Source organism: Phycodurus eques, chromosome 10, assembly GCF_024500275.1.
Source record: "Phycodurus eques isolate BA_2022a chromosome 10, UOR_Pequ_1.1, whole genome shotgun sequence".
In the NCBI taxonomy this organism is placed as follows: Eukaryota; Metazoa; Chordata; class Actinopteri; order Syngnathiformes; family Syngnathidae; genus Phycodurus; species Phycodurus eques.
The window spans coordinates 27,391,971-27,415,375 of NC_084534.1; the positions used below are offsets into that span (position 1 = coordinate 27,391,971).

Below are 23,405 nucleotides of genomic sequence, written 5' to 3' on the forward strand. Positions count from 1 at the left end.
TTGCCTGTCTGTTGTCGTACTAGAGCGGCTCCAATTACCGGAGACAAATTCCTTGTGTGTTTTTTGGACATACTTGGCAAATAAAGATGGTTCTGATTCTGATTCATCGCTATCCCTTATCGCAAACACCGTCCTCATTCAGAGAGACAAGCAGAGCGGACGAGAATGCAGCCCTCCGCGGAACACTTGAGGACGGAAACTGATTAGCCGTGTGTGCTGACTCCCTTGAAAAGTCAGCCCAAGTGATGAGATTAAAACAGGGTGCCCAACTACAGATCGCGTGACATTGACGGTCCACAGTGCATTTTGTTTTTTGGTCCGTGGGATCGAGCAAAAATTTTAAACAGCCCACAATGCTCTTACTATACAGTAGCGGCTTGACTTACGAGTTTAATTCCCTCCATGACAATCAAATCATCGTTCACCACTGAAACGAATGGAAATTCCAAGAAAAGAAATAGCACTCTATAATGTTGTACTTTAGAAAAACAATGACATAATGAATAGGGATTTCAAGAGTTGAACAGTTTTTGCCACACTTTTTGCTTCAGTTCAACAGACATTGTGCTACTCTTTAGGGTGCGCACACGTGGAGAAGTCGGGTCACTCGTATCTCAAGGAACTACTATAACCATAATATAGAAACAATATACAATGGCTTGATGGAAACGTTTAGGCGTCTTTAATAAAGTCCATTTATTTCAAAGCGGCCCTTGCATCCTTCCATTTTTCAGTATTCGGCACTCGGGGGGGAAATGTTTGGACACCACTGGAGTGCCCTGACGGAGACGCGGACGTGGTAAATGAATGAAACCGATGAGGTGCGCTTGATCTCGGCTTGGGCTCACCTGACGCTTGGGCGCCGCCTTGCCGCTTGCTCACGCTCTGCTGTAAGACGGCGTCTTTACCCTGGCAACCCTCCTGACCCACCTCCACCACCTGCACCTGCTGCAAGGGGGCACTCCACTTCATGGTGTACTTAGGCCCGACCGGGACCAGGCTGCTGATATCTGGAGACCCCCTAGTGGGAAATGACAAGAGTAAATTGAGGAACATGGCGAAGCCACACAAGCACCCATTCAGGTATGTTTCACATCCATGTTCTTTACAATTTAGTCCTCAACAAACCTGTAAACAGGTGGTTTACAGGTTTTGGGTTGAAGGAGAAATTAAGTCAATTTTGTAGTCTTCAATGAACCTAACATTCGTGTATTGCATCAGGATCAAGGGCAACTTAATGTAAAACAAACTTAAAATGTGTTTTTATAAACACCGAAGAGTGTTTTGATGTGTTTTCTGAATTAACTTCATGTATGTAAACGGCGAAGATAATGTAGTCTTTGTAGTAACGTTAGTAACGTTTTAGTAAACATCACGACAATTAAGTCTTCAATTCATTTAACATGCGGGTCTTTGTAACTTAAGACAATTTCGGTTCTAGCAAGCTAAAAAACGTGTTGGTAAACATCAACATCCATTCAGTCTTCAGTGAAACTAGTCTGTGTGCTGGTCAAGTTGATTTTTTTGGGTGCATATCAAATACAAATTGTTGTGAACCTGATATTCAGGTTTTTGGAAACGCCAACCTTGTGTCAGTCTTCAACAAATCTAGCATGTATGTTTTTGCCAACATCAAAGAAAAACTCTTCTACGAACCTAATGTACACGTTTTTGTAAATGTAACTTATTCATATAGTAAACATCAAGGGCAATTTGATGTGCCAAAAACGTAATATTTATGTTTTTGGCACAAAAAAAAAACTTTTTTTTTTTTTTTTTTTGTAAAAACCGAAGCAAATATTGCGTGCTCTTGTTTTTGTCCACATCAGACAATTCAGACTTGAATTAACATATTTTTGTAAACTTCCACCACAATTCAGTCTTCCGCTGACCTACTGAACGTGTTTTCGTAAGCGTTGAAGATAATTTTGTGTCTTCTATGAGCTTAAAATGGGTGCTTTTTGTAATTAGGTTTGGGATGTGACTCATCACACGTTCGAAGCCAGAAGTGGACGGCATGCTGCGACGAGGAGCTCATTACCATTCATGTATTCGTGCAATCACGTAGACAATCAACACCGCGCTCAGTTTGTCGGAATACTAGAGGGCGGGCAAAGTCAACTTTGGTACTCTTGTGTGGAATGATACACGGAGCGATAATTACTCAGACAGAAGAGCTGTAAGCGGCATCTTGGGCAAAAAAGCAAAAAACAAAACCAAAAAAAATCCAAAATATAAATAAAAAAATCTCTCTCTTTGCTTTACTAGATAAGACGGATGGTTCTGTCATAGATGATTCATAGGAAAGAGCCGGAGTCACTAATCTAGGACTCCTGCAGCTGTCGTTAGGCATTCTAGCGTTTGTTTAAAAAGCCGGCTGAACTCCTGCACGCTCAGATAGCAGCCAAAACCCCTCGCAGACATCTGCTGTGCTGCGCCGGAATATCCTCAGAGCGTCGCATTAGAGCCTCGTGTAACCTAATTGCCAGTTGCCGCCAGTCTCCCTCGGAAAACCCGACACACCGCAAATACACGTGGAAGAAAAAGGAAGACTTTTGCATCTCCCGGCGGGACTTACTTGACATTTATGTTGGCGCAGATTAAGACGTCGTCGAAGAGGAAGACCTTACGCTCCTTGGACTTGAGGACTTGACCCCGCTCGCCGTACACGGTCTCGATGAGCGTCTCGCACTGGACCAGAGACCCCTGCTCCAGGTTCAGCTGCTGCAAGGGACACTCGGAAGGGTCAGATCAGAGGAGGCCGCCGTGCTTCACACGAGTTCAGCTGAAGGTTGCGAATACAAAGTGTCGGGGGGAGGGAGGATGACGGTAAACTTGGATTTTGTGGAGAAAATGATCTTTTTCAGATACAGGATGCAGATGCACAGAGTTCGCTGCATATTGAGTTAGCTATGCACACAATTCAAGCACCTAATAAGAGAGTTTGATTCAAGGGAAGCATTTTTCATCTCTTTATCCCGCTTCTTTTACAAGTGTGTGAATCAATGTGTCCGCTTTTATGTATTAAGAAGCAAGGCTGCCGGCAGTGACGAGCTCAAGTTCATAAACGAGGGAAACCATTCTGTGTGCAGTTTCTTTCTCCCATTGTGCCGAGTTAGCAATATAGGTGTTGGATATAATGGACAGCAAAACTCGACGTTTGCTGATTGACTTTTGTTATTTATTTTTGTCTTTTACCTTGAATTAAAAAGGATTCGAATCAGTACACTTAAGATACAAGCTTGATTTGTTTCGTGTATCTCAGATCTTGAAACGTCGTTTATCTATTCTAGCCTCACCGAAACAACAAACAAAAATTGTTTCATGCGAGTTCAAAAAGGAAACTAGTACGCATAGCTTAAAAGCGTCGTTTTTTTGGTCAGAATTATACACTATCTGCCAAACTGCTGCTTGTTGAGGAGTTAATTTGTCTATACAGTATTTCAAGCAAATTGTTTTTTTTTGCTTTCAAGTCAAAAGCCCCAAAATTGGCCAGGTGACGGCTCGTACCTCCAAAAGACTCGAGTCACTTGTATATCAAGGCATCACTGTACTTCTACTTTTACCAGTCTCTTTTTCTCTCGTATCGATCTAGTATCTGTATTTTTACTGAAGTACAGCGTGAGTACTTCTGCCGACCTGAAGCCTGCCTCACGATTCCGCCGACCAGCAGCGAGTAGCTCATTCAAAGATGGATTTCAAGCTTTCCATAATGTGATGTTTGTGTGTGGGAAAATGCCGCATCCGCCACCTGCAGTGCGGGTAAGCATCTTGGAGGACGTCCCGACTATGCAGCGCGCTACCCGACGGTTCGCTTGGGGCCCGAGCCCATAAAGGGAGCGATTGGTGGTTTAATGGCTTCCTTCCTGTAAGACCGCATCCTTAAAGTCATCGGTATCAGGGCACAAAGGGCTTTGCGGCACATTTATGTGTGCGTGTATGCATGCGTGTGCGTTACACATTCACACTCTCAATATTATCTGTTCAATCTGGCCAGCGTAGACAGTTTGAGGCAAAGCATGAATATTTCATTTGACGGTTATGGGGGCAATAGAGGAAGAGGCAGGCTCCCTTTCTGCAGTGTGACTGCAGTGAATTGGGTGCGAGGAGTAAAGGCGGATCGGCCCAATCAGCTCATCGCAGTGGCCTGGGAAGCATCGGCTGACTGGGAGGAGGAAGGAGAGAGGCGGGACGCACTGAGTCTGGTGGTGGGTGATGCAACCGCACCATAGAAAGCGATGAGGAGCAGTTTCCAATTAAACATGTCATTTCGCGTCTAATTCTATAAAGTGCAGCATTTGTTGAGGAATGCAGTCGCACGACATTCCGGGGAGCTCATGAAGAGTGGCTGTGATTACAGACGTCAATTTCAAGTTTATCAAAATCAAAAAAACACCTCCCCGCTAGAGATCATCGCTGATAATTAGAATTCTGGCCACTGTCTGGAATTGATTGTTGATAAATTGAATTTTCAAACAAAATTGACTGCACAAGTATTGTTTTGTGCTCCGAAGGAAAACAAAATTATAAGATAACTCCTCCGGGGCAGCAGGAATTTGGATGATTCAGACAGATTCTGTAATGCACCCGTTTTCTATAGCAATTGTTAATTCTAAGGGTCGTGGCTAAGCTAGAGTCTATCCCAGCTGTGTTTTGGCAAGAGAAGTCGGGTACCCCCTGTACAGGTCACCAGTCAATCGCAGGGCGCAAACAGACAAACGACAATTAACGCTCACATTCACACCGATGGATCATTTTGAGTGCCATTGGCTGCGGACCAGTCCAGGGTGTACCATGCTTCTCTCACGTGCGTAAAGTCAACTGGGATATGCTGTAGCTCCCAAACAACTCTAATGAGCACAGGTGCAGGACTGGGGGGAAAAAAATTAATAACTCGGCTCAGTCGACTTCAAAAATAGGCCGATGCAAAATTTCTGCCTCGAAGCTCCGCCGGGACAAAAATATGTTTTAAAGTTCTGCCCGGAACCATGCTTGTGCCAATGTTTCACACTGACATTTATTGCAGACGGACACAGTGTTAGGACACTGATAAACTTTGCCAAAGACAACAGAGTAGAGTGTAAGTGATTTTTAAGACACTGTTAGATGTGTAATGCACATAAAACACGATTTATGAGTGAGCTGAATTATAGTTAGCGTTTGTTGACCTAAAATGGAATCGCGCGCGCGCTACTGCTAATGGAGATTGCTAACCGTTTAGCAATTACCATTTTGCTGTCTCAAATTCTGTACACCAAATTTATAACATACACTCAGTATCATCATCTGTGGTATAAGGATCAAAGTCCATCCCTCATAAATGGGAATAAAATGTACGTTAGTAGGTAAACACATTTAAATCAATAGTAGGTGATTTTTATTTGATTATTTGACCAATAATCAATAGGAGGAAAAAAATCGATAGTGACAGTCCTACTAGTCAGTCCTGCTATCGAAAAATAGACGCTGTGTTTCAGTTTTTTTCATTTGCAGGTCACAAGGGCGCTCAAAAGTACTCAAAGGTGTTTGATTTGCTCGGTCACCTTACTGAGCAGGCGATCGCTGACGCTGAGCGCGAGCTGCTGGGTCTCTGCGATCTGGTCGGCGACCCGCTTCTGCTCGTTCAGCTTCTCGGCAAGCGTCTCCAGCTCGGTGAGGGCGAGCTGCAGCGGCAGGCGGTCCACGTGGCCCTTGGGCGTGTTCTTGAGCATGTCCTACAGGAGGCATTCAAAGCGATTGTTGGTATTTTCATCACTGACCTGCCGATTTATAGCGCACATGACTGTGAAAATGTTAGTATAGATGACTAGTGCAAGTACAGGTATTGAGTGCAAAGTGGCTAATGTGTGAATATACTGTATGCTGTAAGTGAGCAACATTTAATGACTCGATTTATGACTTCCATAGCCCAAGCATAACTTTACTCGACTTGCTAGAAATTTAGCGGGGAATTGACTTGGTTTGCTCAAAAGCTAAAGGCTAAGACTTGTGACTTACGCCCACCTCTGGTATGAACTATAGCGTTTTGGGCTTGTATTTGGAGGCTGAAGGCAAAAACAGTTGCGCAGACAGCGAATTGACAACTTCAAAAATATAAATGATGTCATCGATTAGTCTATCACCGCCTTAGCGTTGACGACAAACAAATCTGAAGTCGTTCAACGCTGGCGTACCTGAAGGAGCAATATGAACTGCGGGAATCGCTGAATGGGCTTCACCATCAGCCCGTAGAGAGTGATGCGGTCCATGCTGGATGCCTGCTTCTTCTGCGGGGGAAAACGAACCACAGGACACATTAGAGAGGCAGGTCATATATTTTCTGTTTTTCACAGTCTGTCCAGTGGTTTTAATGATCATTGCTAAAAAAAAAAAAAAAAAACACCCTTAGTTATTCTGTAACGACGCAGTCCTGGAGTAATGTAAATAAGGTTACAGGCGCTCATAAAAATCCCAGAATGGAATGGAAGACCAAATAGCTGGTGTGAATTTCGGAACGTTAACAACAAGGACTTGTCTGGCCAGCCTCTGTATTGCATGTTGGTCATCGAGCTAATCCAAGTAGCCCACGTGTTCCCAGAAAGAGTGTTAAGATAGCAGAAATTAAAACTGGCTTCAGCTATTTTGGAATAATGCCTCTCTGCAAGTCCCTTATCTCGAATGAGCATTTTAGTCTGGCTTTGGTCTTAAGCCATGGAATCTCTTTCACCCTCTTTAATGAACCTTTAAGTTTATATAAACCTAACACAAACCAATAAACCAGATAAAGGACTTCATTTTTTCTCGGCCCAATTTGTGCCGTTACTCGACGCAGGATCATTGTCACATTATCACTGCACACGAATTAGACTCAAGTATAACTCAAGTATAAAATCAATTTCACAATCTAATGAGCCCTACTACACATTCTGTAGAAAGAAAAAAGCTAACTGTGGGTCTTTCTGTGAGACGATGCATGGACAACTCCTCAAGGCCTTAACCTCTTATTAGGTAAAAATGGGAGTACGCAGTAATTGGAGTAAGGCCCTTAAGAGTTTGATAATGTTCATGTTGATGGTTTGAGACATTATAATGGACCATTAAGGTTCTTGACGCCATCTGTCCTGACAGTGTTCTTCCTCTGTTCTACACTACAGTATATTTAATGATGAATAAAAGGAAAAGAACATATGCCCCTGAAAACGCACCATGTCCACATAGACAAATGGATAATGGAGTGAAGGAAGTTTAGGAAGGAACCTATCCAACAGGGAAATCACATCCAATTCTCTGTAACATGGAAATGTCATCCCTGTGTAAGATCAACATTCATCAACTGGAACCCAACTGATTACTGCCAAAACTAAAAACTTGCCTCCTTCCCAATACAAACAGCAGAGATGTGTTGCATACTTCCTTGACACCACAAATGTTAGTGAGGGCTTTGGCGCTATCTTGTGGCATTTAGAGCATTACAGCAAAAGCCCAAAATACGCAGAGATTCCCGGGATTGATGTGTGTGTCTGTAAATAGCTGACGATAGATTGAATTTGTGAATAGGGAACAGGAAATAATAGGCGGGGGCTCACTGTTGTTGACTTTTTGGGGTCCAACTCCCCAAAGGACCCCAGCTCCATAGTGCCTCCGACTCCACCACTGGAGGCGGTTTTCCGTCATTCAAAATGATGTGAATAATACAAAATGCATAAGCGGCAGTGATTGAGGACATGCTACGTCTTAATCATGCCAGTGACGCTCAAGCTCAACGGCTTAACAAAGATGGCAGATAAAGCAGATAAAGCCCCGGGACTGCCTCAGACAATAATATACTTCACCTGACTGAACACAAAGGACAGGAGCTGAATTTTTCTGCTGTTACAAAAAGCCGCGCCTGCAGTAATCCTGCCTCCACTAATCATTTATGGGAGACATCAAGCGGAGTTGCAGTCTCCAGCCGGCAAAAGGGAGTCTGGACACCCGGTGGGGTTCATTTATGATTTGTTATTCGTCGCGCCGTCGCTTCCAGGTGTCCGGGCGACAGGAGGATGTAAGCGGCGGACGCGAGCAGAAAACGCGACTTGATGCCACGGAAATTACAAGGTGCTAATGTTTTTCCACCACCATTAGCTTGAGTACGCCTCACCTGGGGAGATCAGTTAGAGTGGTGGAGTGGCAGAAAGTGAACTGGGAGGGGGACCTAAATATGTCTACAGTGAGCCCCCGCCGAGTCGCGTTTCGCTATTCACAAATTCGGTTCTGCGCGTATTTTCGCACATTTTTTTTTATTTTTATAATGCCGTAAAATGACAAGCCCAAGCTAATAGAGAGGCAATAATTGGTGTCAAGGAAGTATGTTGAAGTGAGACATCTTGACTGCTTAAAATCTTTGTACATCAGGGTGAAGCTAATACTAGCCTCGGTTGTTTGCGAATGCTCTGGAGCATTCGCTTATTTTATTTTTTTCTGCTAAAATGAAATCATCTGGAAGCTTTTTTGTTAAGGGTAATGTAAGATGAGTTTGAAATGATATAAAAGCAATTATAAACATTACTTGCAGTTTTTCGCTATTCGCACACAACACTGGAGGCCACGGTAGAGAGTTGAGACTAGGGACAGCAAGAAAACGGAGCGCTGCAGCTAAGTGGTGACTGCAGTGAATAAGCACCAGCGAGAACTAACGTTATGAGAAACTGAGAAAACCACACTGCCTTTAACGCATCAGTCGGAACGCGAAATGAGAGGAGACTGGGGGCAGCAAGAAAAAGGAACGATGCAGCCAAGTGGAGAATGGTGGCGCTCGAGGGCAGGGGCGCCAAACTCATTTTCTCACTGTAGTTACGGTTTCCCTCAGAGGGCCGTCATGACTGTGAAACCATAAATATCTTTAGTTCATACATTTTGTGTGTAAATATGATGAGGCGATTAGTTTTGGAATCAGAAATCAAGGGTAATGGGTTTTTCAACAATTATTAATGTTTGGTAACACAAAAATGCTTACAATATCTCAACGTTATCATTTTTGATTTACAACAATTTGAAATTTTGGTGCAGATTTGAACAAGAATCATGGAAGTTGGCACACATGATTTTGCCTTTGCGGGCCACATAAAATTATGTGAAGGGCCGGATCTGGCCCCCGGGCCTTGAGTTTGACACCTGTGCTCTCGGGCAATCTAAAGTTAAGGAAACTAAGAAACTCCCACCACAGTGAATGCATCATCCTGAGTTCCACTCACTCTAACATTTACACTTGTGAATATTGCTTTTGATCTAACCTTGGATTTTACATCAAGTTTGAAAAGAATGGTTGAGTGCTTTTATTGAAAACCTCCTTTATGTAGTACATAATGCGCTGCATGTAACAGCATGCGCTGGGCTGCCAGGTATGCGCCAATATTTTTCTCTTAAAAAAAAAACAAAAAAACAACAAAGTACACTGCAGAACTCCAGGTATGTCATGAACGGAACAGAGGATAGGACCCAAAAATGCACCACTCCAAAACAAATGGACAGTTTCGAAAAGAGAGAGGTTTATTCAACGTGCAGACGTCGGCACACAGGCAGGCAATCCGAAAAAAGGCAACAGTATCCAAAAACGTGAGGCAAAAAGGCGAGGTCGATAATCGGAACAGGGTCTAGTCTTACTGTGAGTCTGTGACGTGGAAACAAGGAATGCTGGAACGCGACGACAAGGTACAACGAACTGGCGACGAGAACGAATGAGACACGAGGTTAAATGCAAGGGGTAATTAGGGTGAACGAGGCACAGGCGCTGAAGATGCTCTCGGGAGCAGGTGTGTACGAGACAGGGCGAAGGCAGCAACCGGAACACACACACACACACCCATGACAGGGTACTGCTGCTTTCTAAAGCTCCATCAGCTCCTTACATCTGTACAGTGTGAAGGTGCCTCGCAGCGCTTTCATTTGTCTACAGCAACGACGCTGATGAACATTTCACACAACCAAGACATTGTTACACTTCGAACGCGTTTCGGTGAGGAGTGGATCTATTCCGTTGTAGCGGGTCATGCTCATTCTCGCCAGTCTCCACCTTGAACATTTCCAATTTTTCTTGCTGCCCCCAGTCTCCTTTGGGATAGAACTGACCACAACACAAAAGTGACCCATGTAGGTTGCTGAACTACTTTATTGAGTGTAATTACGAATAAAGAGACCTGAAAAGGGAATAATGTGAGGCGGTTACACATTTCCCATTGTAACACGGAAGTAACCCATTCTGCAGCCTAGTAAATAAACTGCCTCTGGCCACTATTTGAGGAAGCAGGGTATATATTCCCAGACCATAAAATATGCCTACATCTAATAAAACCTATTTTCACAGGAGCAGTACATTTCTAAAGCACATAAAAAGGTAAGTTGAGGAAAGTATTGGTTTGATGTATGCATTATTAAATGCCCATTTGTCTTGTGGGCAGGGGAGACGAGTCACAATCAGCTCAAAACGCTACCGGGGAAAACAAACAACAACCGTTCCTTTATTTGAGGGAAAACAAAACAGATAAAACAGAAGCTCACCTTTAGGAATTCCAGAAAGGCCGGCTTGGACAGGCAGGCCTTTTTAATGAGCGCCATGGCGTTGGTGAAGTTGTTCACGTAGTCACTGTACACGTCCAGCACCATGGATTTGGAGAACTGAGGACACACCAAGGAGGAAACGTCTTTATGACTGTTTGCCCGCGTCGCAAACACACCGTCGGAGATGATTGTAATGAAAAGTGAGCGTCGTGTTGAAGTGTTTGGCCAAGAGTTCACTGCGGGCACTTTCAGAGTGAGTTTCAGAGACAACTATCTTTACTGGTGGCAAAAGCACTCACAACTTTCTGTTGCTTAAAGGGTTATAAGACTGCCACATCGATGCTAGTTCTGACAGCCTCTCTATGGTGTTTTGCATTGTGTGTTAGCATCGACCTAGCAGACATTACTAAGGCAAAGACGTGTGGTTGTTTTAAAAGAATACACTTCACTTGTATTGTCCAAATTAGAAGGCTGATTTTTTGTGTGTGTGTAATGCTAGAAGCTGGTAGTTTTTAGGCTGGTACGACATAACGCAATTGACATGACTCATTCTTTTAGTTTTCGTTAATGCTCCACGGTTCACGTTCTTCCACGTTGCTGCTGTCCCTGGTTTTCCAGCCTTATAAGACCCCAAGAGCTCAACGGCAGTTAAACTTTACCGAGCTGTATTTACGTTTTTTATTTTGTCTGGTAATCGTCTGCGGGAGTTTTAAAAAAGTTTTTAAAAAAAAACTATTTTGACTGAGGAGTAGAAAGTACCAGTATCAGTTTTCAAATGTAGAGAGTAAAAGTAACTATTCAGAAAAATAATTGCTCATGTACAGATACCAGGAAAAGCTTTTTAAGTACAGTAACCAAGTATTTGTATTTCGTTACTTCCCACCAATGCTTTTCTTGCACTTTTTTATTTGATGAAAAGAAAAGTCAATTCCATCCAGCACTTTCTTTCTTTCTTTTCCTCCCAGCCGAGGCCTCCTTTGGCTCTCGGTCTTAGGACAGCGAGAAAGCAGCACTGCGTGATGCCCAGCAAATAATTAGAGGGTCGAACACTTGGCGCTGATAGACAAATATTGAGTGGGCCTAATGGGTGCAGAGCTCCACACACACAAAAAAAAGTCCTGCTGAACCCATTCATTTTAGGGCCAGAACGTGTCCCTCTTTCACCCTCGCCAATTTTCTCAATCTAACACCTGCAGCTCACTTGAATTGTGGCAGAGGATAAAGTTCTATAAGAAGAAATCGCAAGTGCAAATAAACGTGGCTCCTTGGTGGAGGTAATGCTCAGTTTTGAGAGGTTATTGAAGGTGTTTTCTATAATTATTGGAGTTCCCCGGAACATAAACATGGATGCGTACAACATTGCGGAGTGATCACAGAGTTTCCTGGAATGTTAATTGACAGGGAAGCCGCCTCTGTTTGGATTAGCAAAAGCCATGGTAAATGATTTAATGACTGCCTGATAGTGACTCAGCTCAAACTTTTTTAATTATTATTATTATTTTATCTGCAAGACTTGTCCTCATCAGGGTCGTGGGTAACTGGAATGAGATTCATGCATGATTCACTGAGAAGTCAAAGAATATTTGACACACTGCCCTGTATCAAGTGCACTGAATGTGCAAGTACGTTTTTAAAGTAACATAGCAGCCCAAAACTAAATATGGACAGAGTGCAGTGGAAAGCTAATTGTAGCTCAAGACACTGACTCCACAAAAAAAAAAAAAATCACTAATAGTGCGACAAAAAAGGTGCTGCTGTTTTGGTTAGCAACACAAATATATCAAATAATGTCAGGATTATAGCTGGTCGCCAGCCGCTGCAGGGCACATGTAGACAAACAACTTTCACGCCTGAGGACAATTTGGAGTCTCCATGCAAGCACGGGGAAAACATCGTAACACACAAGAAGGCTGGACTCGAGAATCGAACTGAAGCTCAGAACTGTGAAGCAGACGTGCTAATCGCTCCCTCGCCGCAAACTTACACATTCAAAATTAAATGTACAAGGAAGGTCGGTTTTCACACTGACCGAGGCGACGAATAAGTCTCCGATTTTCTCACAGCTGTCCCATTCAGCCACGCGCGACGCCAGCGCAATCTGGAACATGGAATGGCAATGCGTGATCTCCCGGACTCTGTAGAATATGGGTCGGATCTTGCGTGGGCTCAGGATGCGTGGGTCGGCCTCCAGCAGAGGTCTGTGGTATTCCTACACAGAGAGAGTATGGCATGATATCAGTCATTAAGTCCACGTAAATAGACTAAAATACCTCTTAATCATCTCATTCAGGGATCACCAACCTTTTTGAAATTGAAAGCTGCTCACTTACTAGGTACGGATTAATGCGTAGCGCTACCAGTTTGATACAATTACCTTCAATTTTTATGTTAAATGTTATTAATAAAGAATAGGAAATCACAATGTCCCACCAGTGATGAGCGATTTTTAGCCTTTTAGGTCCTTAGTGGCTACCTGATGCTCACAAGCACCCTGTTGGTGACCCCTGGTCTAATTTCTGCATCTGAGGTGTCACAGTAGAACTGTGAGGCATCTATGCTAACCACTGAACTGCTGTGCTTCTCGAAAGTGTATGCTACTGTGGGAATAACTGGAGTTCGCAAGGTTCTGGTTAAAAGGTAAAGAAAGATTTACTGTCATGGCTCTCTGTGTAAAAGAGGTAAAAATCCCCACCATCACACTCCAAAATCTTCCTGAAAAGTGGAAGCCGAAAAATTGGATACCAAAGAAATCTATAACTTTGTCTGTGTGTCTAAGTGGCCCATTAGTTTTGCACACGGAAGCAGAGAGTTGGGGACCTTCTAATCAACCAACACTCCACGAAATAAGAAGGAAAAAAGTGGATTGCAGTATATTTCAACTTTCAAGGTAAGAGAGGCGGAAAAGGTAAAAAGCCTTGCAATGGACTCAGTGAGATGTTGATCAAATCTCCAGCAGCCAGCCTGGCACATGTCTTCAAGTGGACATAATGTGTCTTTCTTTGTTTTCCTCACAATTTTCTTGCCCCCGAAAAATTCATCCAGCGGTGAAGAACGTCACAACCTTCAGTGTGTAATTGGGCTTGCGGACATGCCGCCTTTTCCCACTCCACTGGACGCTGTGACAAGATGGACATTTTTCCACCAAGCTGCACATCGCAAAGTGTCCCATCTGGCTACGTTTGTTTGTACCGTGTGAACAATCGGTCATAAAGCTGTCACAGAATCGTCTTCTGTTTGATTTCTATTGTGCAAGGTGGCAGTTATTATGAATAACTGTCAAGAAGAGCGACTGCATTCTGGTAGGACACGAGCACAAGCCGGGGTGATTGAGGGTGCCATGCACCTTTTTGTTATTTGACTGTGTATAAAGCCGGCACGGTGGTTAGCACATCTGCCTCAGAGTTCTGGGGACTGGGGTTCAAATCCCAGCCCCACCTGTGTGGAGTTTGCATGTTCTCACCATGTCTGGGTGGGTTTTCTCCGGGCACTCTGGTTTTCTCCCACAACCCAAAGAGTGGTTACAATTAATAACAGCAGACAAGTGCATGTGCCTGAGGATGCTGTGTTTTTTTTTTTCTTACTCTTTGGACAGTTTCTACTTAGTTTCTACTTCCAGGACTGTTTAATTTCAACTGTTTAAGGTGTGCGGTTATAACAAATAACTGGCGAAATGAGCAATCCCTTTAAACATATGACATGTTTCCGTGGCATGCGACAGTAAAGAGGGCCTCTGCTCACCTGCAGGATTCTCCGGAGGGACTCCAGGTAGCTGCGCTCGCTCTGGATAATGGAGCCGAGGATGTGGCGCCTGACAACCTGCAAAGACAAAAGACCCTCGTGACGCGCTAAGAGGATTTGATGGCGCCACGCGTGGCACGGTGATGTGGCTGATGGATACTACCGTAAATCATTGGGTAGCAGTAGGAAGAAGAGGACGGAAGTTAAAAAAGTCTCAACCTGGTGGCTGGTCAGGCCCTCCGGCATGGCACTCAGCTGGGGCGGCGGATGCGTCACGTCGGATATCGCCACATCCAGGTAACCCGCGTCGTCCTCCACCTCTGTTCCCGAAGATACACAAGCAAGGACATAACTGAAAGCCTCCTGTAGTCCACAATGTATTATGCTGACCTGTATACAATCTAATAAAATAGCAGCGTTTGGAGAGAAAAGTACCAGTAACCACTTGTTAGGTACAACAAAAATGTTCATGGGTCAATGTGAGCTGCTGCAAGTTTAATCATTAAACATTTAATAATTATTCAGTCAGTATTTTGTACTAGTAGAATAACTTTTTTTCCCCTACAAAGTAAAGATTTCTTTCATGAATATTAGGGGAGGGAGAGTTAATTTCGGTCTTTCTTCTTTTTCTTTCAGCCCCTTGTGTCACTGCCAGGCCAATGTATTTAATATACTATGTAAATTAAAAAATACTATATAATAAAATTATATATATATATATATATATATATATATATATATATATTGTATATGTTGGTTGCATTTTTAGAACACAGTATTTTCTTGAGTTTTACACTTTAAAGAGAGCCAAGGTGACCCACAGCATAACACGAGGGGTAATTCAAAGAGTGAATAGTTTTATTTTATTTTATTTTTAATATATTTCATGACGTTTAACTACTAGAATGACTAATTTACTTTTTCCACAAAATTTATATTTTGTGAATAATAGGTGGGTGGGGGGAATTAAATGTTCCTGCCCCACTTTTAGTTCTCTGTGTCACTGCCAGGTCAGTATTTAAAATACAACGTGTGTTTAAAAAACATCCATCCATCCATTTTCTGTACCACTTATCCACACTAGGGTCACGGCCATGCTGGACCCTATCCCAGCTATCTTTGGGCGAGAGGCGGTGTACACTCTGAACTGGTCGCCAGCCAATGGCAGGGCACATATAAACAAACAAGCATCAAATATTTGCTTTACATTCTAAACTTTAAACCAGGTGAATGACCCGCAAAATACAGTAACAGGAGGGTTAATTTAAATTGTCCAGTGAGTACTTGTAATAGTTGTATATAGTGCTTAACTTCCTTTTTGTACTTGATGACGATAAGAATGTTAAAATCTGATTTACCGTAATTTCTCGTGTATAATGCACATTTTTTACCCCAGATAATTGTCAAACGTTAATTGCGCGGCTTATACATAGGTATAGGAGAAAATGAAAAAAAACATGGGAATTTTATAAATGTATGCCGCCATCCAGAGGTTATGAAAAAGCTGTACACTTTCATTCCACTATGCCTCCGCCCCCGAGAGGTTATGAAAAAGGTGTAGACTACACTTTCATTCCAATATGACAGGGGTACATATGACTGCATACACGTACAATTGGGATCATAAGTTTACATACACAGGCAGAATTTGTGAAATATTGTTTTTGTTTTTTGTTTTTTTAAATACGACTGATGACTGAGCAACAACCATCATTAGTTACTTTATGGTTATGTTTTGTTTAATGATCATGCTTTTCTGAAATGCTTAACAGTTTAATTTGAAACCCATTAAAATAAAATTCAATGTATTTCGCCTGGTCCTTCATGTTTTCTGAAAAGAATTGGACAGATCTTACAAATTCTGCCTGGGTAATCAAACATATACACACAGTTGTGTGTTTTATCATTTACTACATAAAAGTAGGGCTGTGAATTTCAAAATAAGAGCAATTAAAAAAAAAGGCTTGTGTTCAAATAAAGTGCTTAATTCAGAATAATTCTTTGAAAAAAAAATAAAAAATACAGATAATACTTCGTTTTGATCATATGGGTAGAAGCAAAATCATGCATTGTAACAATGCATTATACATAGGTTGAAGGTTTTTCCAGAATTTTGAGGTCAACTTTGGGGCTGCGCATTATACATGGGAAATTACGGTAAGCTGTACAGTTAATTAAGAACCCTTAGGGAGGAAAAAGTGGTGTCGGATCAACGCACAGACTGAAGCCCAGAGCCCAAGGGAGGCTACTTGGATCCCAAGTAGCTAAAAGCTATGGCTAAAGATGAAAGAAAGACGTTAGGTTACCGATGGTGTCTTTCCGGTGCAGGAAGGAGACTTTGCGCATGACAGCCATTCTGGTCTTTTCAAGTCCATCCTTGGTGTTGCTTCTGGCTGCCTTCATGAGCTGCTGCACCTGGTTTGTGGGGGGCAAGGGGAAGAGGGCATCACAGTTCCATCACTGGCTCCATAGACTATTGACAGGACGCGATCACGGTGGGAATCTCGCCATCTGCAGCTCCCCCGCGATTGCTAATCAGACCGGTTGAGCGAGTTGATGGTGGCGCAGGGAGAGCCGTGTTTCTGGCTCAGTGTGTCCTCAAATCCACCTCTAAGCCCGGCAACCATACACCACACAGGGCCCAGAATACATTGTGCATTACATCATTGTCATAATTTAGATGGCATGCCAGGAAAAGTAGGTCATTCATTGAAAGAATGTTAGCAGTTTGGGAATTAAACATGCTAAAAAACAAGCATTCAACAGTGCAATTTTCATATTTAAAGGTACAATAGGGACGAGTAGGCTAGTCCCATAATATCCCTTGTTTACTCAATCGCTAACTGAAAGCTGTCGTCATGCTGAGGACATTAGCATTAAATTTTAAAAAAAAATTTTTTTTTAAAGAAAATGGTGTTTTGACTCCTATTGGTTTGGAGTACAGATTCAGAAGTGCTAGCTTGTGCTAGGGTATATGATACGTATTTTGACAGGTGACTAGCCTTAAAAAGGGCTTTAGCTTTCTAATGTCATGAGCCTTATGCTTCAATTTTTAACATTTTTAGCATTCGGTTTGGATATATCCAGCCAGGTAATTTATGATGGTAACTGATGGTAATTTAAAAAAAATACTTGCTAGCTAGCAAGCTAGGTAACTCATCTGACAAGAGCGCTTTCAACAGTTAAATGTTGTAGTGCGCTATTAAATAGAGCTTGCCATGCTCAGGAAGTTGGGAAGGCCAGACTGCAACTTTTTAACTGTATTCAGCCCTGAACTAGCTTGATCAAAACCTTTTAAAATGTCAAAAGTAACACTAACATTTACAATTCGAGCTTAGTTAAAAACTCGGGTAAGAATTTTTCTTCTTCAACTTTCTGGTAATATTTTGTTTCATATGGGTGCGGAGCGTTTTGCTCATACTGTAGCGAGTTTGCTAACTTTGACTGCAACTAAAGCTAGTTTATACTCCTCATATTCCTCTATGGATGTGGTAATTATAAGGTAGTGGCTAGCTCTTCAGTCAAATTGTAGCTAATTTGATGCCTTTTAGAACTAGCCAGGTGTTACCGCTAGTCTAGTAACACACGAGTTGTTATTCCTAAAATTCAACTTTCAGGTAAGTCTTTTCCCGATGGCTGTGGAAATAAAGAGCAAGTGGCTAGCTCTTTGGTCAAACTATCGCTGGTTTGCTAGCTTCCTGAGCTAGGTAGCTGTTATTAGCACTAGTCTGGTTCCATTTTGAAGCTGTTTTTCCCTTTCTACAATACAAGACATTTTCTGTTCATACACTGCCCATATGAGGTTAAAGAGCTCGCAGCTAATTATTCAGTCAAACTTTAGCTAATTTCCAAGCTTTGACTTAATTCTTCTGACAATACAACTTTAAGGTATAAGTCTGCCCCCTATCGACGTGGAGTTAAAGAGCTAGCAGTTACGCGCTTCAGACAAACTAGCTGTAGTTTGCTAGTGTCAAAGCTGATGATTACCTGAGCATGAACAAACTAACTCGCTACCATTTGTCTCATCTTGCAGTTTCGCTTTTTAGCCTCATCTTGGCATGCAGTACACTGCCCCTTATGGTTTCGGAGGATCTGTTTCAAACCAAGCACAAATTGTACCTTTAAATATGCGCAATATTATTTTTAAGGCACCAAGAACGACAAAGAGGTCACAAAGGCCTTCAGGAAAGTTTTAGGATAGCCGAGAGTCAGCTGAGCTTGTTGGCAAACGTAGAGTTGGATTTTCGTTGATGAGATACCTTGATGTCATAGTTGTGCTTGCCAGACAGCTTCATAGCCAGCTCACGCTTGGTCCTGACACAGCGTTCCCTCAGCCGCCGCACTTCGGGGGACAGCTACAGGTGGGGGAAGGTGCGGAGCCAGCGTTAAGCAGAAACAATGGGGAAGCGACGGGAAAAAGAAGGCGAGGATAGGGCGGCGGGGAGAAAATTGATTAAAGCTATCTATACAAAATGGGAGTCAAAATAATGACAAGAAGTGAAAGCATGGAGGGGTTATTGTTTCAAGGGAGTTTGATTTATGAGACCTGCTGGCAGTCAAAAAAGTGTGAAAATAGAAAACAAATCAAGCCAACTTCCACATTGAGAAGGCAAAAAAAAAAAGTTAATCGGGTAAAACTAATTAAAAGCAATGTGTTTTGAGCTAGAAACCCTAATAGTTAATGTTTCCCCAGTAATTACTCTGGCATTCCTGCTTAAAGTCTTCTCCTCTTTGCTCAGCAGACTGAAAAGTGCAAAGACTTCCCACAGACCTCCGTGCTTTAATTACCTGAGCAAGTCATTCTGTGTCCACATAGATCACCCTTTTGTTTCCCCGCTTTGCTCTCCCATCGATTGAGCTTCCCTTGAATAACAAACGTGCGTGCAGATGGGTAAAAAATGGCTATTAGTCTCAGCATAACCTCTTTCATATTAGTATGGATTCCACAGAGCAGAGGTCCAAAGCAGGGGTGTATCCACAGCGCCATCCAGTGGATGGAAGAGGCAGTGGTGAGTTGATCTGTACATTATTTTAAGGGTCCTGAAAACAACACTGTCTAAAAACTTGAAGCAGCCATTTGGGGTCGAATTCTCGCGTTCGTACTTTGACAACAACGCAAATTAACTCAGCCCCCGACACAGGTTTCACCAATCATCGCAAAATTGGGTGGAGATTTCCTTGGCGGAGGTAGTAACACGGCGTCCTTACCTTGCTGCGTGTGGGCACCTTGCTCTCGCCGTCGGATTGCTCATCGTAGCTCTCAAACTCGCTGGAGCTCCACCCGTTGCCTGCAACAGGCGGGCCGCACGAGTCCCGCTGGACGTCCTCGTAGAGCGTATCTACAGAACACACACGCAGATTATATAAGTAAACATCTACACACGAGGTCCAAGGTGGGTTGAGCACATCTTCCACGCACCTTCATCGGGGGAGAGGGGCTCCTCGCACGGGACATCGTCATAGATGACATCGGCTTCAACTTCATGTGAGGCTGGTGAAAAAATATAACAATGGCGGTTTTAATTATTACTTTTTTGTATGATCCTATCTAGAGACGAGCTATAACTGTTCATACACTGCTCAAAATATTTGGTCAATTAATAATAGAACTGTATCAATGACTTCACTGAGATAATAATGCTCCATTTTAGTTGATTGTCAAGACAGGTAGATTTTTTTAAACTTTTTGTGCATTTTTGTCTGTATTTCTGTCTATCGTGTATCGTCATAATACTTAATTTGTTTGTATGATTAATTATCTCTGAATTATTATTAATAATGTTATATTATCTGTATGATCTATTATCTCAAATTAATACAACAATTTGTATTAAAACAAAACATTACTACTTGATCATGCATTTTCTCAAAATTGTAAGTGTTAAAGAATAATGAAAATGAATTAAAATACTTTCCTTCATATCTTCGATCATCTAAAATTAATGGGAAAAAAAGACAATTTAGGTAATTTAATACATAAACATATCTATTTTGGATTGTTAACAAAATTATGTAAATAAATAAAAAATAATAAATATATAAATAATTATATATTTTTAATATTAATATGTTCATTAACTACCCTTTTTTTTTTTTTTAATTAATTGGCTGGTTAGCACATCTGCCTCACAGTTCTGAGGACCGGGGTTCAAAATCCGGCCCCGCCTGTGTGGAGTTTGCATGTTCTCCCCCTGCCTGCGTGGGTTTTCTGGGGGTACTCTGGTTTCCTCCCACATCCCCAAAACATCCATGGTAGATTAATTGGATACTCTAAAATCGCCCCTAATAATATTAATTATTAGTCAATTAATAATTAATGAGGAATTAATTGATCATGAAGGATTGTGCTGACTTTTTCTCTATTTTCTGCCCAAGCGGTCATCAAAAACAAGACAGAGGTTTGATTCCTAAAAAGTATCTATATTATTATTATTATACAGTAACATTATGCATGATTTTAACATTAACGCTGTGCTTAAACATAGGAAAATTAAAAACTGCACTGAAATAATGATTCAATTAAAATGTATTGTGCATTATGGTTAAACGGGAATTTTACCTCGATAAACGTTTAAAAAGAAACTTTTTTTTTTTCAAAATAAAAAAAAACTTATTATCCTGAAAAGTTAAAAACAACTGAACTGTACTTCAGCAGTGATTCCTCTGCGCACTTTGACAAGAAAAAACAATGAACTGATTTGGGTATCCACTTTGTCTCACGTCACATGGCCTCTTACTCTCGTCACTCTGAGCCCAATTTAGCTCACTAAGCTTTTATCGATTCGCTTCTGAACTGCCGTTTGTCTGCATTGCTTTTCTACTAAGCCGCTCAAGAGACGCAATCGCTGTTTTCAATTCATCTGATTAGAAAAGTCTATTCCTTCAAGGATTACTCAGCAGACTTTCAAGGCGGCCCAAAAAAAAAAAAAAAAAAAAAAAAAAAAACTGTTTCTTCAAAAAGAGGATTATCAACACAAATGTTCTGTTGTGCTTTCAGAGCAAAACAACTTGAGCTAGCGGCGTAGCTGCAAAGCATTGGCAGTTCCTCGCAGTGGACCTGTCCTACTTGTTAAGTGTGTGACACAAATATCAAAACAAGCTATTTGCCACACAATGACATTCTTCCAATGCCTAAGAACAGGAAACACATCATCATTTGGCGACATCCCATGCGAGGTCAGAGACAACAAACTTTGGCAGAGCCTTCCCAGGTTTGCATTTTTTTGTAACGAAGGTAATGAAATACTACATAAACTACGCAATATACTGATGAAATGAAATCAATGAAATGATTACTATAGCGATGGCATTTTGTGAACTGTTGGAACTTCTTAAATGTGTTTTAAATATGCCTAAAATCATTATCATCAATAATTATCAATCATGATACACTCATCAATAATAAAATATTATTATTATTATAAATTCATCAATAATAATAAAACAAAACATTTTTTAAAAAATACATTATTTACATCTAATATATTGGGGAAATTGATAGCAATAATAATAATAATAGAAGAAGAAGATGTTAATTAGTTCAGAAGACATTATGTAAAACTTGAAAATAAAAAATATCTAAAACACAAATATTACAGTGGGGTGGTTTGTTGAAAAGTAAATGTGCTTCAAATTAATATTAAACAATATGGCGTCGGTGTTGTGTGACCTGTGAAATTTTCAGAAATTTTTTCTTGCATGGAAATGTTCCCCTATTGATCCTCACTCACCCTGTATTATGTCATAGGATTGGGCTCACGTCTGTGTCGGAATCAAGTGTTGGCAGTGGAGTGACTATTTTTCTCTTTAGCAATCAGTAAAGTGTGAGATGAACCCAAGGTGCTGCTGCCACTTCGGATCAAGCTCACCCGCTGCCCGCGTCACCGTGCCGTCGCCCGCGGTCGTGCCGAGCGGCGGATAAACAATCCAATCCAAATGTCGGAATGAACCCGAATCCCGAGGCGAGCTCGGGCATAATCTATGGCGGCCTTCGTCGGCAATACTTCCCCTCGTCAAAGTCATTCCGTTGCGTACCTTCGGGGACGTCCCCGGAGCTTTCCTTCGCCGTTTCCGCATCGCCGCCTCCTGGATCAGCGTTCGAGGTTATTACCTGGGCTGCCGCAGGGACCCTGTGAGGCAACGGAACATCAGCACACTTAGACCAACGCTAAGTGAGAGCCAGGTGCCTTATTAACTAGTACAGTAATCCTAAACCCTGCTGTCAATAGCGAAAAACCACAAGTAATTGATTCCAGAGATAGACCCATACGGGTTTTTTTCAGGGCCAATACTGATACCGATTATTAGTGGTCAAGGAGGCCGACAACCGATATTTGGAGCCGATAATCAATTGAAGTAAAAGGGAAAATATTGGTTTCAATTTTTTTTTTCAAAAACTCTGACACTTTTCAGGCTCAGCAGCATGTCTTATCAAGTTAAATAGCTGCCTGAAGCCTATTCAGTTTTAAATTGATCTCTTATTGGCCGTCGGATTTCGGGGAAAAAAAAAAAAAAAAAAAGGCTGGTACAGATATGCTTCAAAATGCCAAATATTGCCGCTGATAATGGCAAAAAATGAAGTGACTCCCCTCTTCTTCTTCTAATAGTTTGAACCATAACTATACCACAAATTATGATTCCAAAACATTTAACATTATTTCAAACTCCATCATCGCCTGTCTGCAGTGTTCAAGGAGAAGGCGTGGGAATCATTCTTCCAATGCAAATAACATCAACACCGGGGCACTGCACAGGCCGAAGGTGGAAGCCTGCCGCCCTTCCTCCTGCGCTGCCCCCTGCCCTGCAGCAGGTAGAGCTGCGCCTTTTCATCTCTTCCTTTTGAACCACTCCCGCAATGCAGTGCAAACAGAGGTGGCAAAAGTACTCACATGCTGTACTTGAGTAGAAGTACCGATAAAAAAATAAATCTTTTTTTTTTTTTTTAATGGTAAAAGGAAAAGTACTGATACAAGTCTTTTAAGCGAAAGTAAAAAAAAAAAAAAAAAATAAATAGTACAAAGTCTGAAATGTACTTAAATACATTAAAAAAAGGATTTTTTTACTCTCAATGGTATTCTACAAATTAGCTTTTTTTACCGTAGCCACGGATTCTTTTGCTTGCGCAGCCGAGATGACTGGAAGACTTCATATGA

General features: G+C 41.8%; 1 protein-coding gene across 3 annotated transcripts in view; it reads right to left on the minus strand.

The window, feature by feature from the left end:
- The window catches only part of arhgef10la (Rho guanine nucleotide exchange factor (GEF) 10-like a), a 117,646-nt gene that overhangs the window by 72,080 nt on the left and 22,161 nt on the right, over positions 1–23,405 (minus strand). For 2 of the 3 annotated variants that reach the window (XM_061687071.1, XM_061687070.1), the window contains exons 4-16: positions 22,288–22,382; positions 19,673–19,744; positions 19,462–19,592; positions 18,513–18,608; positions 16,560–16,668; positions 14,473–14,573; positions 14,254–14,331; positions 12,545–12,724; positions 10,516–10,632; positions 6,174–6,266; positions 5,544–5,714; positions 2,579–2,724; positions 849–1,021 (exon numbers count right to left, since the gene is read on the minus strand). In XM_061687071.1, coding sequence (XP_061543055.1) covers positions 849–1,021; positions 2,579–2,724; positions 5,544–5,714; positions 6,174–6,266; positions 10,516–10,632; positions 12,545–12,724; positions 14,254–14,331; positions 14,473–14,573; positions 16,560–16,668; positions 18,513–18,608; positions 19,462–19,592; positions 19,673–19,744; positions 22,288–22,382 — 1,562 coding nt within the window. The remainder of the gene's footprint in view (positions 1–848; positions 1,022–2,578; positions 2,725–5,543; positions 5,715–6,173; positions 6,267–10,515; positions 10,633–12,544; positions 12,725–14,253; positions 14,332–14,472; positions 14,574–16,559; positions 16,669–18,512; positions 18,609–19,461; positions 19,593–19,672; positions 19,745–22,287; positions 22,383–23,405) is intronic. The other variant, XM_061687072.1, reaches the window with a different exon arrangement.